The 17,281-nt window shown below is 39.4% G+C and overlaps 1 protein-coding gene across 1 annotated transcript in view; it reads left to right on the top strand.

Moving 5' to 3' along the window:
- Positions 1-8,978, top strand: part of USH2A (usherin) — a 991,863-nt gene extending 982,885 nt beyond the window's left edge. Inside the window, exons 70-71 of the mRNA XM_036755334.1 lie at positions 2,244-2,465; positions 8,889-8,978. Of these exons, the coding sequence (XP_036611229.1) occupies positions 2,244-2,465; positions 8,889-8,978 (312 nt within the window). The remainder of the gene's footprint in view (positions 1-2,243; positions 2,466-8,888) is intronic.
- The last annotated feature ends 8,303 nt before the right edge of the window (positions 8,979-17,281 follow it).

The raw sequence follows: 17,281 nt of genomic DNA, 5'->3' as shown, positions 1-17,281 counted from the left end.
AGGGAAATCAGTCCTCATACCTGTAACATCTATAACTCTCCGTGTCTAAAGCCTTGTCTTCTCTCCTAAGCTGTTTCCTCCAAATGATGCATTTTTTTAATAAGAAAAAAGCTCCTTCCCAAACTCCCCCCCACCCCTGCAAAATAATGGCTTAGCTCAAATTCCCAGATGTCACTATTTTGTCCTAGCCCCTTTATGAAGTCCCATGGTTCCCTTCCCCAGGTGACCCAGTGCCTGATCAGGTTAGCTGTCTTTGGAGCACCTGCCTCCTCCCTGCTTAAGCACTTTTTGAGCAGAGAGGCTCACAGGTGCCAGAGTGAGGGAGCCATTCATGTTTTATTATCTGCTTCAAGGTCACACAGCATACGGTACAGCTAATTGTAAGTACAGGTTTTACACAGAGCACAATTACTGGTCGGAATTTAGAACGATCATTCTCTGAAATCCTGAACAAATAATACAAGTGAAACTCACCTTCGAGACCAACCAATTAGTCTCCAGAAGCCACGTGTTTTTCATCACAAAAACCTTCCAGTTGACCTGCATGAGTATTTTTAGATTCATTTCAGGAAAATATTGAAGTCTGGGAGGTGGGTTGGGTTGGGTGGGGGGGCATATAATCATGCCACTTTTTAAAAAGATTATTAACACTGATTGTCCCCCACATTTTTAAATCTCAGTTTGACTCGGTTGCTGATATATCTGATGTGTCAAGCAATGTCACCCTCAAAAGCTACACCATGCACTTTGAGGTATCGGTGTGCTGTGCTCTCACAATTGCCATGGTGTGGATGCATGACTCTTTTGCATGGTGTGTTAATTGCCAGTGAAGATTAGCTAAAACTCTCTGATAGCTAACCTAAGGGATTTGCCACCACACACAGCTAAGGTATTAAATACCTACTGTGTGCCCTGAGCTAGGCACTGAGGGAAGATTCTGATTAGAAAAAACAGGGATACTACCTTAAAGGACACTGCTGTCAAGTAGGAAGATAATACATCAGCACAGATCACTATAATTGGCACTATGATATAATAAGTGTGTTAAGAAGTTATGAAACAAAGCCTCTGTGAGGGCTAGTGGGAAGTGGGGGAGGAGGTGTGACTGTAGACCCACGTAATAAGGAAAGGCTTCCTAGAAGGAAATGGCATTTGACTAGGACTTTTAAAGGATGTGTAGAAATTGAAAAGATAGAAATAACAGGATGGAAGCTGTAGAAAGGAAGGAAATACACATTTATTAAGCATCAGGTAGCATGCTAGGTGTTCATTGGGTCCTCACAACAACCCTGTGATATGGGTACTATTATTATCCCATTTTACATTTGTGGAAACTGAGGCAGAGGTTAAATGACTTGCCCAGGGTCACACAGCTAGTTAGTATCCAAGGTTGGATTTGAACTCAGTTCTTCCTGACTAAAAATTTTTCTGTAAACAGAGACAGAGATTCAAAGGCACTGGGCATGTGCTTATGTAGGGAGCTTAGGTGAGGAGGAAGACAGTGAGAAATATAGTTTGAGGGAAGAGCAGTGATTGATAGAGTAATATGAAAGAAGACTGGAAAGGTAGGGTAGTGCCAAGCTATGGAGGGATCCAAACCAAGAATTTTACCCCATAAAATAGTGTACAGTTGGATTTCCAAGACCCATTCTGGGTCCTAATTCTAGAGAGCCCTTACCTATTTAGAAGTAAAACCTGATCTGTCATTATTTCAGAGCCTTATGTCATAGAAGAGTAGAGGGAAATGAAACAAGAAACACCTTTTACACATAGGTCCTAGAACTTGAAAGACATTTTTTTTTCCCTCATACCAATAGAAGGAAGGGCTGAACTCACCCAGTAGCCACACGTGGGAGAATACTGTTAACCTTGGCGTCACCGAGGACTTTAGCAGCCCAAGGAAAAGAGTGTTCTAAGCAGAGAGGGAACTGGCGATGGTGGCATGCATGAAGAGATCACCTTGTTAAACCTGCAATGCAGCAAGCCTTTGTCTCTGTGGGGAACAATAGCTGGAGCTTCCCTTAATGAGTGTTCTGGGGTCTTAATGACACTTTTATCAGGCTTCTAATGTGGCCATTAGCTTGTTATCTAACCTCTGTAGGAAGCAAAGTGACAGCAAGTAGAATTACAGACAGTTTCTAAGCTTTTTAGGAGGGTTCCAAGATGTAACAACAAATGATCCTTGGCATACTTGGAGGCTGCTTTCTTTTTAAGGGTATCACTAATAGAAACTTTCTTGCCAGGGATTGGCTGATACAAAGATCCCCCCGACAGGGACTCCCCTGAGTATCCGGAGCAACAGAAGCATGTCTGTACTCCGCATCCCAAGCCAAGGCCAGATTAGTCGCACCTACTCCCAGGGTTCTCTGCATCGCAGTGTCAGTCAGCTCATGGACATCCAGGACAAGAAGGGCTTAACTGATGACGCACTATGGGAGACCATCATGGGCCATGACAGTGGACTGGTAAGTTGGTCTTTCTGGGTGAGCAAGGTCACCAAGCAGCCCAGGAAAGTGATTGCTAAAAAGTTGTAATCTAAGTTTGTTCATTCATTCACATTCCTTGTTGCACTGAGTATGCCTCTTAAAAAAAAAAAAGGTTGATGTAATTTTGTGCAGTAAGGACCAACAATGCCTTAATATTTCATCTAAAAGGATGGCTGCACATCATCTAAAGGATTCCTTTATCACTGTGCAGTATAGCTCTGCTTTACCAATCAAGCATTTAACCCTAACCCTAAACCTTAATCCTAACCGAGCTGAGCCAGAGTTAGGGTTAGGGTTAAATGTGAAATGGACCATTTCCCTTTGCTTACCAGTGACCTTTACTACTGTACATACTACTGTATATTACTACTGTATATTTACTACTGTATATTTCTTGGTCAGAAAGCTCTTAAAGGGTTAAAAATGGTGTATCTCCAAGAGATCTTTAGAAAGTCACAACAGATAATGGTGTTATTCCCCACCGTGGGCCATGTTTTAATAATTTCGTTCCAATGGGTACACAGAATTAACTTCCAGCAGGTGTCACTATCATTGTGGGCTCACATGAACTGAGCAATGTTAAGTATTCATCACAGAGACAGCAAAAGGAGGACTGCCAAAATTCATTCCAAAATGCCTGGTCCATGGATGCTATGACCCTTCCCATAAGGCAGCTAGGTAGGTCCAGTGGATAGTGTTGGACCTGGAATTAGAAAGACCAAGTTCACATCCAGCCTTGGATACCTCCCAGCTGTGTGACCCTGGGCAAGTCATGTAACTGCTGTCTGCCTCAGTTTCCTCATCTGTAAAATTGGAATCATAATAGTAATCTATCTCTCATAGTTGTTGAACATAAAACGAGATATTTGTTAAGTGCTTCGCAAATCTTAAATCTCTATTTTATGTACATATGGTTTACAATTTAGGCTTTATGCAAGTGTTGTTCTTCTTTTGTGAATGTAAATTGGTATCGCTTAATAGAAAATATGTGCATGCATAAATATATTAGTAACAGCCTGGTGGCCCATCTAATATACCTCAACATTCAGAGTACTAGATAAATTGCCCAATGTGAATATTGACCTGTTTTCTGCATCTATAGCATGTTTTAGCATTTGGAGACTGACTCAGGGCATTTAAGACTTAAGTCAGAAATTCAGGCTAGGAGCACATTTAATGATGCTTTTTTTTTTTCAATGAGTTCCTTTATGAGCTAATGACCACCAGTACAAAAAGTAGGCCCCTGAATTCTAGAAAAATTTCTCATACTCTAGCCAAAGTCATGAGAGCAGCCCAGTCTCTATGAGAACAGCTTTATAAGTCAACCTCCATTCCTTTGCCAACCAATTACATCGCTTAATGATCCCACAACATAGATCTGGGAATAGAATTAACATAGAATGCTTTGCTTCCCCACCAATGACTACCATAGAACCACTGGCAAATGATGAAAACTGGAAAAATCTTTGCTGACACACATCAGAGATAGGAGCTTTTTATATAAAAAGATAAAATTGGAAAGCTCTCTCTGGTGCTGTCTCTTCCCTGTGAGGGAGTCTGGCATGGATTGAAGATTTTCAGATCTCCGATCTACAGCCAAGCAATGCTTCAATATATTGTCAAGAATATCCACCAACAAATCTCATTTGTATATATAAGTATGGAGTATGAGTTCTTTTTTTTTTTCCCTTTCCTAATGTGGATACTGGGCAGGTAGGTGGTGCAGAAGGGAGAGTGCCAGCCTGGAGTCAGGAAGACTAATTTTCTTAAATTCAAATCTAGCCTCAGATACTTACTATCTTCATGACCCTAGGCAAGTCACTTAACCCTATTTGCCTATTTTCCTAACCTATAAAATGAGCTGAAAAAGGCAATGACAAACCATTCCAGTATCTTTACCAAGAAACCCCCAAATGGGGTCATGAAGAGTTAGACAAGACTGAAACAAGTAAAAAACAGCAACGTGGACACTGATTAATCACAAAATCACTCACTTGGGCATTTGCTGCTAAGTGTAGGAAATAATGTGATTAGGAGAGATTTCTATTTAAGAAAGATCCTATGGGCCTAAACATACTGCTAAATCAATGATATATCCACAAGTTACTGTCATGGCTCCTTAGCCTCTGGGGGTAGATGTGCTTTGAATCCTGTTTCCTTCACCAAAAACTTCTTCTTTCTCCCAAAATCTTTGTTATGCTGCCAAGATTATATCTTTGGCTGCTGTCAGATTATCTTGCTAAGAAACACCCTGACCTGACACAATCCCTCTATCATCATATTCCTCCTATCCAATAGCTGACTTAAAGTACTTTAAAAATTGTTGATACTTTACCTATGCTGTGTCCCAAAAGTCATAGTACAGTTTTGAACTATCAGAGCTCAAAACAAAAAAAAAAGTATCAAGCTTTGATAGCACAAAACCACACTAGAATTTTGGGGATATATATTGTTATAACAGCTATGATGAGAGTACTACAGCTATCATTATCCCCATTTTACATATGAGGAAACTGAATCTCAGAGATGTTAAGAGACATAACCATGACCACACAGCTAGTGCTTTATTAGAGGCATAATTCAAAACCAGGTCATCATAATTGCACAAATAGCATTCTATCCTCTATACCAGGCTGCCTCTCATGGAATATAAAATACTAGTGGGCAGACATTCTTACTGTTGCTTTCCACAATGTCCATCTGTATCACTAAGGCAAGATTCACAATATCAATGGTGACCATGAATATACCTGTATAATTCGGAATTGCAAAATATAAGAGACTTTCTATATAGAAAGCAGAAGTAAAACGTTTATTCAGACACCAGAGGATCAAATCCCAAAGCCAATAAATCCTATTTGAAATAGCAACAATTGTAGCCCAAAACCAGTAAGCCCCCTTCATTTTAACAGCAAGGAAATTAAAACACAGTATCACAGCAAGGTGCCAAGCCATCCTGTAACCTTCCCTTCTGCTAGGACCTTCCTGTAAACACTCATTCAGGAATCCCAACTGTCTGTTTGCCTTCATCCTCTCCTTCCTCAGTTCTGAAAGCCCTTGCAGTTCTCAGAGCCCTTCTAGTTCTCTCTATCTCTCCTAGTTCTCTCTTCTTCATCTTCTTATTCTCCTCCGCAAAGCTCTCTAGTCTGAGCTTAATGGCTACCCTCAGGGTATACATACCCTGTTTAGGGCCCTGGGGCTTAGTATCTACTTAGCAAAAAGATGTGGGCCTGGAGCTTAGCACCTAATCAGCAAAGGGTGTGGGCCTGCCTACAAACAAGCCTCCCCTAATCAAGATTCCCTTAACTAGCTCCACCTGAGGCCTATTAAATGGGTGGGGAAGATCTTTAATTATGATTAGCACAACACCATCACAAAACTACATATAGTAAGGTATTTAATAAAAACTTTTCATGATATTTGTAATTAATACCAATAGTATTCACTCGCCACCATGTTTTTTGGGTTTTTGTTTTGTTTTGCTTTTTGTGAAAGGCAGCTTGTGAAAGTGTACTGCAACAAGCTTTGGCCTCAGTTGGGAAGATTTGGGTTCAAATCCTACTTCAAACACACATTATCTGTGAGATCCTGGACAAATCACTTAACCTGTCTGGGTCTCACTTTTCTGATCCATAAAATGAGGGAAGCAGTGGAATCAATTACTGCTAGGAACACTTTTAGTTCTAAATCTATGCTCCCATAAGAGAACAGCCTCTATGTAATTTAAGAACATTAAGAATCACAGAATATGGAGACATCAAAAGTAATTTAATAGTATTAATAAATGACACTTTAAGGTGTGAAAAATACTTTATATCTTATCTCATTTGATTCTCACAATAATCCTGCAAGTAGGTATTATTATTATTAATTATTATCAATCCCCATTTTACAGATGAGGAAACTGAAGTTAGGAAAGGTTTAAGTGGCTTGCCTAGAGCCAAGTCCAGCACTCTCGCCCCTGTGTTGGACTGTTAGCTACCTGGTGCAACCTGTCCTAGAACAGGAAGGCCTTCTACATCATCTCCCGTAATTGGTCATTCAGTCTGTACTTGAAAATCTCCAGTAAAAGGGGATGGGGGAACAATATCTCTTGAAATGGGAAAATTCAGATGGTCTATTGGCCTTTCACACCAGTTAGCAGACAATACTCTCTCCATGTGTTTTACTAATAACCTAGTATCTCTGCCAAAAGAGTAAAGATCATGCACAAAATTTGCTGGAATGAAATTGTAGTCAGCTGACTCTTGATTTCAAGGCAACACCAGGGCTTAATTGCCAATAGCTGGAATACAGGTCTGTGAAGAAAGTTGTAAGCCACAGGTGAGGGTTTCTGGTTTCTCCTTATGTGAAAGAGAAATCTAGTTTCCTTTATGGTTCTTAAGAGCATTCCCTCCCTCTCAACCTATACCAGGAAGGGATTGGGGAGGTCAGAGGCTAAGGTTAAGCCCAAATGTATCTTTAAAATAATTCTTTCTTTTCAGAGACCTTAGACCTGGGTCTTTGATGAGACATTCTTATGCAGGGAGAATTCTCAAGGATGACCAATCTGGGTGTGAGCTTATAACTTCTCTAAACAGCATTAGCATTAGGAAAGCAAGATTAAGGAGGAGTAGTGAAGCATTCTTAAGAGAAACTGCACATAACATGGGTACATAATTTTCTTCTTCTATTTCACATTTTCCTAACTAAAATCATTCATATAGTAAAAAACACATACATATAAGGTATAGCACTTTGAAAGGACTCCCTTTTGTCTATGTCATCAACCTTAAGGCAATATCACTATCAATTAACAGCAAGTTAGAATAATGAATCAGTTTTTCTATTTGAGCAGTCTTGTTTTTCCAATTTGCTCGGAAGGGAAAAGGGAGAAGACAACTGAGAATTTACTAAGTGAAGGAAAAAGTATTTTGAATAGCTTGTTTATCTTTGTTTCAGTAGTTAGGTTAATTGGTAAGCATAAGACATGGAGAAATATCTATCATATCTTTCAATGCTGCTGCTGAGAGATACTTTGGTAGAACTTTTCCTTATTTATAGCTGTTCATAAGAACTTCATTAAGACTTAGAGTACCTGGGCAATATCCTTGTCCTCCCCAAGTGAGGAAAATGTGGTATATGTCTTTGCTCAGTGTTTAGCACAGTGCCTGGCACATAGTAGGTGCTTAATTAATGTTTACCGATGGGCTGATTGCCATATGGGACTAAGCTGAACAAGTAGTCCGCTATATGTTGTTCAGTCATTTTTCAGTCACATCCAACTCTTCATGACCCCATTTGGGGTCTTCTTGGCAAAGATTCTGGAGTGGTTTTCTATTTCCTTCTCCAGCTCATTTTACAGATGAGGAAACTGAGGCAAACAGGGTTAAGTGAATTACCTAGGGTCACACAGCTAGGAAGTGTCTGAGGCCACAAAGACGAGACTTCCTGACTCCAAGCCCAGTACTCTAGCCACTGTATCCCCTAGCTGTCCCATTCCTCCATGGGACAGACCTTGAAATACTTGAAGACAGTAATACTACTCACAAATCTTTTCCACTTCCTCAACTGAATGTCATATGGCATGGTCCTTTCATCATCTGAATAGCTGTCCTCTAGGCAAGCCTGATTCCTTTAATGTCCCACCTACAATGTGATATCCAGGTATACCACTTCAGAAGTGGTCTAACCAGGGCAAAGTACAGCAGGATGAGCAATGTTCTTAGTCTGGACAGTGTATATTTTTTAAAATTTAATTTTTTAAAGACTGAGACTTCTAATCTCACACAGGCTAGAAAGTATGGGGTCTGCTCAAGGGTCTGATTCCACTACTGGTTGACAAAAGAGCTTTGAACTGTATGTTCCACCCTGCCTTAGGCAACATTCTGACCCTCTGTTCCTGGGGGCTTACCTTACTGATGTTGAACTTGGCACAGACACTCAATTGGTACAATGCGCCACAGCTCAGAATTCCCAAGTCTAAGAGACAGGCCAGTTTTAGTCTTCCCACTAGCTGGGGCTGCAGGTATGAACCACCACACTTAGCTTCTATGTTTTTCTTCGTGTAGCCTAAGCTCTCTTTAATTTTTTGGGTTCCCCAAGTGTCAGAGAATCTCTATAAACATTTTATTGAAAATTTGCTTGTTATTTCTCCCCGCCCCCAAACACTTTAGACAGACCCTCTATCACTTTTAAGCATTACTATGGACAATTTCTCTTTCCTGAAGTACCTTCCCCTCTACCTATTCATACCTCACCCATTTTTCAAGTTCTAGTCCAAATCTTAAATCCTCTATGACACTCCTTTTTAACCCCTGATCATTCCTGCCCTTACTAGTTGTAAAAAATTCTTGATTGATTTTAATGAGTTTCATAGAATGAATAATATACTATCCCATAACTTCTGTGCTTTTTTTTCAGTATGTGGATGATGAAGATCTGATGAATGCTATCAAAGGTTTCAGCTCTGTGACTAAAGAACACACCACATTCACAGACACTCATTTGTAACAGATGGAGAAAATGTTCAAGATAGAGAACTGAATCATAGTGTGCCACACCCTAGAGTTGCTCGGCAATGAATGACTCCTGTGTGTCCTTTATTTCCATTATCAACATTTGGGTTTGTTTGTGGGTTTTTTGTATTTTGGGAAGAGATGAGGATTATTTGGTTGATGGTATCCTGGCTAGGCTCAGCCTAGAAATAAATCCCTCTCTTGTGTTAGTAAAATGAAGGCCAATGCCTTCTATGCATATCCATTTCAGGTCTGTGTGTTTTGTCAGTGACAGAGTAATGTATATTTTTACTGATCTGGATTTGTCATAGAAGCACAGAGGCACTGCAGTAGAATAAGAATTTATTTCTGTGGCTTAGTTTGAATCTGTCAAAAGACAGCATGAAGACGTTCCCAATAAAACCGAAGCCAAATAATATGACCCAAAGTTACCCAGGGTAAGTAAAGGCAGCACAATTTTCCTTGAGATGACATTATCACTGCTTTTCTCAGAGGTACCTCACTCCTGTCTCACTCCTTAGGACCAAATGTGGGCCCCAGGAACCCCAAGAGCTAGTCAAGATTTCTAAAAGCTACCAATTTTCTCAGTATGAATACACCACTTTCAATATTAGAAAAATCTCACATAAATTGGAGTCATGCTTCACTCAACCTAAATATGGGCTCTGCTGTTTTGGGCAAAACCTTTTTTGGAAAGATGTGGCTCATATTGCTTTTTGACAGGGCATCATATAATTTATAATGCATCTGCCTCTATCTCTGCTTTTAAGAATCCTTTTAAAATCTGAAAATGAAATAGCCAATTTATGCACTTCAAAGAGAAAATGAAGTGTTTCAACAGAACCACCTCTACTTGAACTGTAACCAATGTTTCTATTTCATAGTACATCAACATACATTGTTGAGACTGCAATTAGGGAAGTTATCATAAAAATCTGACAACGTACTGAATGTTGGAGTATGCTAACATCTACAATTTAGCAGATTTCAAATGGCAACTGCAGATCTGTTTGTAATATTTCATCAGCTTGATCATTGTAGGCAGAATTAAATAGGAGAAAAATATGTGCAAACCCTCTTCTAGCTTTGAAATGAATATAATTGCTTAAATTATAGTATGTACATAAAACTACAAGATCCTCCATATGCTTCAATGAGCAACACTTAGAAAACCATCACAATCTACCCTTTCATGCCTTTCAGAGAGGAAGTCTTACCCCTCATCCTAAACTGCAAATGACATGTAAGATAGACTGCTACTATTTCCCACAGTCCTTAAAGGTTTCTATCACCTGCTCTTTATCTTGGTGACAAAGTTTTTGTTCTAGAAAAATAGGATAACTAGTTTTAATTTTAGTGACTACTTTTGTTTACATTGTCATGATCAGGGTGGGGGAAAGAAAAGAAAACCTTCTGTCCAAGTCTTAATGGTCAAAGGCTCCTGGAAGATGTCTTAGACACATCTATGTAACTCTCAGAGTTGTATTGCAGGACTAAATGAATGTATATTCAGAGCTGGATACTTCCCATAAAGTAAGCCACAATTCCAGGCCACTGAGCAAAGGCAGGGTTGGAAAGTTCTTAGGCAGGGCACTTCTTACCTCTCACACTCCCCCAGAAAAATGGAGGCAGCTTCATAATAGGTAAATGCTTGTTCTGTGATATTTTACTTGTGTTCTTTGGTAGGCCAAAGCAGCTTCTTGGATCGACTCCCGACATACTAATTGACTCTTCAACCCTGATAGGCATTAAGCACTCTCAACGAGAGACGTGTCAAAATATAGCCTGAAACTTTTGTTTGCATCAGGCCTGGTTCCCTGTAAAGCCTGGTTATAGCCCAGGATGTTAAGACAGGGAGCTTGGAATAGTGGTGAGAGCTCAGAAAGAGCTGGGTTATTTCCCTGCCCATGACTTGATTTGAAATTAGTTCAAAATAGGGGCGACAAATACGATTGCAATTAGTGTGGTAATAATACCTACGTTTCACTCAATTCTCGCACTGTGGGGAATCCATTCCCTTAGCTAAGGATAAAGAAGAGACTTTGCTTCCCAATGCACCTTTCAAAACAGACTTCTGCTTGGTTCAAAAAAAATCACTACCTTAAAACTGGTCTGTGCAACCACTGACCACACACTTATAAAATTGTGTGGAGCACCCTCTCCTATGGAGGTTCTTTTCCTGTTCTAGAAGCGTAAGGCAACTCAGAAACAAGTCAACACATAACTCTGCTCCAGTTGTGCACAGGCTGGACAGACTGTCATCATCACCATCATCACTCTGTGACATATGCAGTTGACTACTTTCCAGTCAATCATTAAACATTTATTAAGCGCTTATATGTGAGGCGCTATGCTAAGCTCCGAGGACATAAAGAGAGGCAAAAACTGTCCCTGCTCTGAGAAACTCATATTCTAATCAGAGAGACAATTCATAAGTACATACAGGATACTGGAGAAGGAAATGGCACACTGCTCCAGTATCTTTGCCAAGAAAACTCCAAATGGCGTCACAGAGTTGGACATGACTGAAAAGAACCGAACAACAATAATAGACAAAGATACATTCAAAATAGAAAGTAGCCTTAGAGGCGGTCATACCAACATTGGTACATTTTTACTGCGAACATCTGCACCTTGTAGATAGGCAAGTGCTACAAACCAAGGTTTCATTTATTATTTTGTTGATTGTCTAGTTGTGAGAAAGTGATGGAGAAGATGTGGTGCCTCTTGGAGATCTAGCTGTTAAACATTTACTAACACAACTCTGGTCAGAGGAGAAGGTTTTTCTTATCCTTTTATTATGTCAGTGATCCCTTTGGCAGTCTGGTGGAGCCTATGGGCCACTTCTCAGAACATTTTTTTAAATACATAAAACTAAATACAATTACAAAAGAAATCAGTTATATGTGACTCAGTTCAATAAACATTTATTAAGTACCTATGTGCCAGGCACTGTGCTGGGGATGCAAATTTTAAAAAGAAAAAGTCTCTGCTCTCGAGGAGCTTACAATCTAATGGGAGAAAACAATACATAAAAGGAACCTGCAAAGGGAGTGAGGGGAAGGCCACCAGGCAGCGCCTGGTTATGAAGGCACAGTGTTCTGTGGAATCAAAGCCAAAGAGAGGTGCTGATGGAAAATGGAGTTACCTGAAAAGTTGTGAGAACTCAGTAAGAGAAGGTTTTGGGAGTTTAATGCTCCACTCCTCTAGTCCTTCAATCAGAAGGGGGGTGACTTGAGGTGTTGTCAAAACTTGAGTCAGTCTGCATGGAGATTAGATTTCAGGTAATCAGCTGGGGGAGGGGGCATGATGTTCCATGGAGTTGGAGCCAAGCAGAACTGCTGAAGGAAAATGGAGTTAAAATATTGGCTTTAAATATTACAACACAGATGCTAAAATGTTTCTAAAGAAAGCTTATAGACCCCAGGTTAAGAACCTCTGCTCTAGTTTGGAAGACTGCCGAAGACCTCCTGCAGAAGGTGGTATTTGCGCTGGGTCTTGAAGAAAGCCACAGAGTCTAAGAGTGGGAGGGAAGAAGGGCAAGCGTTCTAAGCACGGGGAGCAACAAGTGCAAAAGCACGGAGGCATGAGGTGGAGTGTTGTCTGTGAGAAATGAGAGTATGTGAAGTGTAAAAAGACTAGAAAGTTAGGGAGGGGCGTGTTGGCAACCAAAAATGGGCTCCTTAGCACTTAGTCAACAAGTGGCCTTGACTAGTTTGGCTTTTTCCCCTGAACTGAATGCTGTTTGTATGTTGGACTGGAGTAAGCTTGTCGGCCCCTTCACCTTGCTTCCCTTGCTTAAGCTGATGGAAAGAACCTGTGCTTTCCTGGTCAACCCCTTCACCTTGCTTAAGCAGATTGAAAGAACCTGTGCTTTCCCCGGCGTACCTTACACCCCCGCAAAAGCCAGATGGTTAAAAGCAGCTCCCGTTGGAGCCAGAGGCTGCTATAGCCGCAGCCGCAGCCGCAGCCGAAGCAGGAGCTGCCAGTGGCAGAGCTGACCTACGGGAGGAAGCTGAACAAGGACTTCAGGCCAGTGGGTAATCTTTTTACCATAGAGGGGGAAGCATGATTTTGCTTTATGCAATCATGCTTCTCTGTAGCCTCCTGGTTACTCTTTCAAGGCGTACTTATTGGGCCTGGAAGCTTTTGATCAATATATCAAAACGGGGTTGCTGGTTCATGGGTTGGTTACTGTGGAGCCTAAATATATGTTTTGATTCTTCTGCCTTCTACTTTGAGAGTTTCTTATATCCGGCGGTTCCGAACCTTTCAGACATGTTTATGATCCTCTTTGAGATTATAAACTCTGCCCTCCTAATACAAGGGGCCAGGTGGTGGAGCTCATGCCAAGAACTCCACATTTAATCCTGGATGTAACAGGGAATCTATGAAAAGTTTGTTGGAAGGAGTCCAGGAGGGAGGTGGGATTGACACAGTCAGACCTATGCTTTAGGAAAATCACTTGGACAACTATATAGAGGATGGACTGGAGTGGGGAAAAAACAGGCTGAGAAGAATTTACTGCAAATAGGCTAGGTGAGAGGTGATAAAAGCCTGAACCAGCATAGTACTTGTCTAAGTAGAGAGGAGACTATATGAGAAATGTGATGATGGTAGACATAACAAGATTTGGCACCTGATTGGCTGCATGGGGCAAGCGTGAGGAGCCATGAATGACACCAAGGTTGTAAGCCCAGATGATGGGGGCAGTTCACACTATCTTTTACATTCTATGCAGCTAGGTGGCACAGTGGATAGAGTGCTAGACCTGGAGTCAGGAAGATTCAAGTTCAAATTTGTCTTCAGATACTAGTGTGACCCTGGGTAAGTTACTTGTCTACCTCAGTTTCCCCAACTGTAAAATGGGAATAATAGCATCTCCCAGGGTTGTTGTGAGGATCAAATGAGATATTTATAAAGCACTTAACATAGGGCCTAGAACATAGTAGGCACTTAATAAATGCTTGTTCCTTTCCCCCTCTTCTAATCTCAAAGTATCTTAGAAATACTGAGTTCTATCATTTTTAGGATAAGATGTGTGATGAAATAACTTGTATTTTTTCACAAACTTAAATAAAAATCAATTTATCAAATAAAATGTATTGATATGCGTGGTTATCAATGGGCAATTTTACCTTCTTTGAATATAACTTCATTATTACTATATTGGTTACATTAATGCAAAAGGAACTATGTGACATGATTTCAGGTCATCTTGATTTCAAGGTGGGCATCCTGCATACCACATTGCCCCTATATAGCATATGAGTTATTAGAAGTTTCTTTTCTTTTTGAAAATAGGCATTCCTCATCTTATCTGGTCTGGGAGTTCAGACCTAACCTCACTGCTGATCAGCATGGAGGTTTTGACCTGCTCTGTTTCCTACCTAATCTGGTTTGCCCTTCCTTGGTAACTTGGAGGCTCTCTACTCCTGAGGACTTGCCATATAGGTGTTGGACTTAACTGAGGACACCAATCATCTTCAGAACTACTGCAACTCAGAATTCCCCAATTCAAGCAATCATCAGCCTCAGGATTCCTAGTGGCAAGGACCACAGGTATGTCCTATAATTCCTGGCTAAACATTTATTTTCGGTACAAAGATGGTGTCATGGAAATCAAGATATCCTAATAGTAATTTGACCAAAAAACCCTAGATTTCAATTGTGCAATGTTGTCAACAATATGGAAATAATCTGTTAGCTGCATTTACAAATGATTCCTTTAAAAATATGGAGGGCAGCCCATTAAAAAAAAACATGTTATAATGCAGTATGGCATAACAAAGGGTGCTATCTACCAATTGTACAAAAAGAAGGTTGTCCTGGCCACAGTTTATATATAGGATGGCATAATAACTAAGTATATTGGTTTATTTTGTTTTGTTTTCTTACATAGTAATGAATCGACATCATACAGAAATAGAGAAAAGAGGTATATTGTTTGTTAACACTTAAAACTTTTTTGCTCAATTTTAAATCATAGCCCCATTATCTTCAAAATCAGGAAAAAAAAAAAAAGAAATGTTTCTGTTCAAAACAGATGTTAGCCTAACAGAATGAGGATAGAACTCAAATGTACTTCTCTTATCTACCGAGGAAATTACTTTTAATTGATTTGCAGAATTCTTTCCTTTATACCATCTAATTAGCTACTGTCCCTTCAAAGTAAAACACCACCCTCTTTATCTACTGAAAACTCAATCACACAATGACTGGACACTATGTGATATTCAAGGTCTAAAATTTGTGATTTTTATCCTTTCACACAAACTGAAATAAGTGCAAAAGTGATGAAAAGGGCAGGCCTATCACCAGAAGTATTGCTCTGTTCTTTCTATTTTCTATATTAACAACATGGTTGTGCTCTCACCACCGATTTAGATCTGGAAGCAACCTTAGAGGCCAGCTTAGTCCAACACCTTCATTTTACAGATGAAGTAACTGCAACTCAAAGAGGTTAGGCAACTTATACAAAGTAATACAGCTTGTGTCAGAGACAGGTTGTGCCTACAGGTTTTATGGACTCTTGAGTACGATATTCTATATCCTGTGCCATGCTATTCTTTCAAACTCCTCCCTTGTATTTCTCTATCCACTTTATATTTTTAAAAATAAATTTTTATTGATGCCTCTTGTTTTACATCATCAATTTCCCCCAATATCCTTTCCCCCTTTCTTCACAGGGAGCCCCATAAGACAAATAATATTTTTATACAAAAAGGAAAAAAAATCACTCATCAATACATTGGAAAAAGTCAGAAAACATATGCAATGTGCAAGGCACACATAAAACTAGTTACTACATTATTTATTGCTTTTTTTTTTGAGGGGGGAAGGCAAGGCAATTGGGGTTAAGTGACTTGCCCAAGGTCACACAGCTAATAAGTGTGTCAAGTGTCTGAGGCCAGATTTGAACTCGGGTCCTCCTGACTCCAGGGCCAGTGTTCCATTCACTGTGCTACCTAGGTGCCCCTTAAGTATTGTAGAAATTTAGAAGGCTGAGTCAATGAAACGACTGAACTATACAATACTTGGAAAGAATTGCAGTTGTGTTACATCCAAACACATTAGATGACACAAATCAATCATTAGTTCATGCGGTCTCAATATTTACGAGAACTGTTTTCTCATATCCTTTGAAGACTATCCATAGGAGAATGACTGTTAGTCCAATATGTATTTGCTGATTGTTTAAATATATCAGGAAAATTTGATAACAAAGATTTTTTTTTTCCATTTGACTTCTTTTCTTATCCTAAGTGCATTCTGTCTGTGCAAAATCTTTTTCACTTTCATTTAATTAAAGTTAACTATTTAACCTTTTACAATTGCCTTGATGGTTTCATTTGGTTTGGTTAACATCTCCTACCCGTTGCTGGGAGAGGTTTATATGTTTCTCTTCTGATTTTTTTTGATAGTAAAAGCTTTAATATTAAGGTCAGACATCCATGTATGTATTGTGGAACATGATATAGAGTTGGTCTGAGCCTAATTTCTGCCAGGTTGCACTTGTTTTCCCAGTTTTTTTTTTTTTTTCATCAAACAGGGAGTCTTTTCCTAGGTAATTTGATTTTTTTTTTCCTGCTTAATGAACACTAGTTTATTGAGCTCCATTGTTTCTGATCCTCCTTTGTGCCTTTGTTCCACTGATCTATCTTGCTAATTTTTGATGAACATGAAAGGTTTTGATGTCTGCTGCTTTATAACAGAGTTGAAGTTTTGGCTGTTCTCTTTTCATCCTTACTTTTTTTCATCATTTCTCCTGTCATTCTAGATCTTTTGTTTTTCCAAATGAATTTTATTATTTTATCAAGTTCTATAAAATAACCCTCTGGCAATCTGAATGGGATAACAGAGAAATTATAAATCATATTTGGCAATATTATCATTTTCATCATATTGACATGGCCCAGTCATGAACACTAAACACTTCTCCAGCTATTTAAGTTGTTCTTTATTTCATCAAGGAGCATTTTGAAATTGAATCCATAAAAATCTTTTGTGTGCTTTTATAGATGGATCCGCAGATATTTTATGAATTTTGTAGTTATTTTGAATGAGATTTCCCTTTATATAATTACTTCTTCAACTTTGTTATTATTATTAGGTAAAAATGCAGTTAATTTTTTGAGGGCTCATTTTGTAGCCTGCAATGTTACTTAAGTTATTGCCTCAATTGGTATCTTTGCTCATTCTCCAGGATTTTTCCAGCATACCATTGTCTTGTCAACAAATAGCAAGTTTTATATACTCTTTACCTATCCTTAAACTTTTAATTTCTTTCTCACTTAT

The sequence above is a fragment of the Trichosurus vulpecula genome, chromosome 4, assembly GCF_011100635.1.
Source record: "Trichosurus vulpecula isolate mTriVul1 chromosome 4, mTriVul1.pri, whole genome shotgun sequence".
In the NCBI taxonomy this organism is placed as follows: domain Eukaryota; kingdom Metazoa; phylum Chordata; class Mammalia; order Diprotodontia; family Phalangeridae; genus Trichosurus; species Trichosurus vulpecula.
Note: the sequence above shows the minus strand (reverse complement) of the source record. Positions and strands in the feature narration are given on the sequence as shown.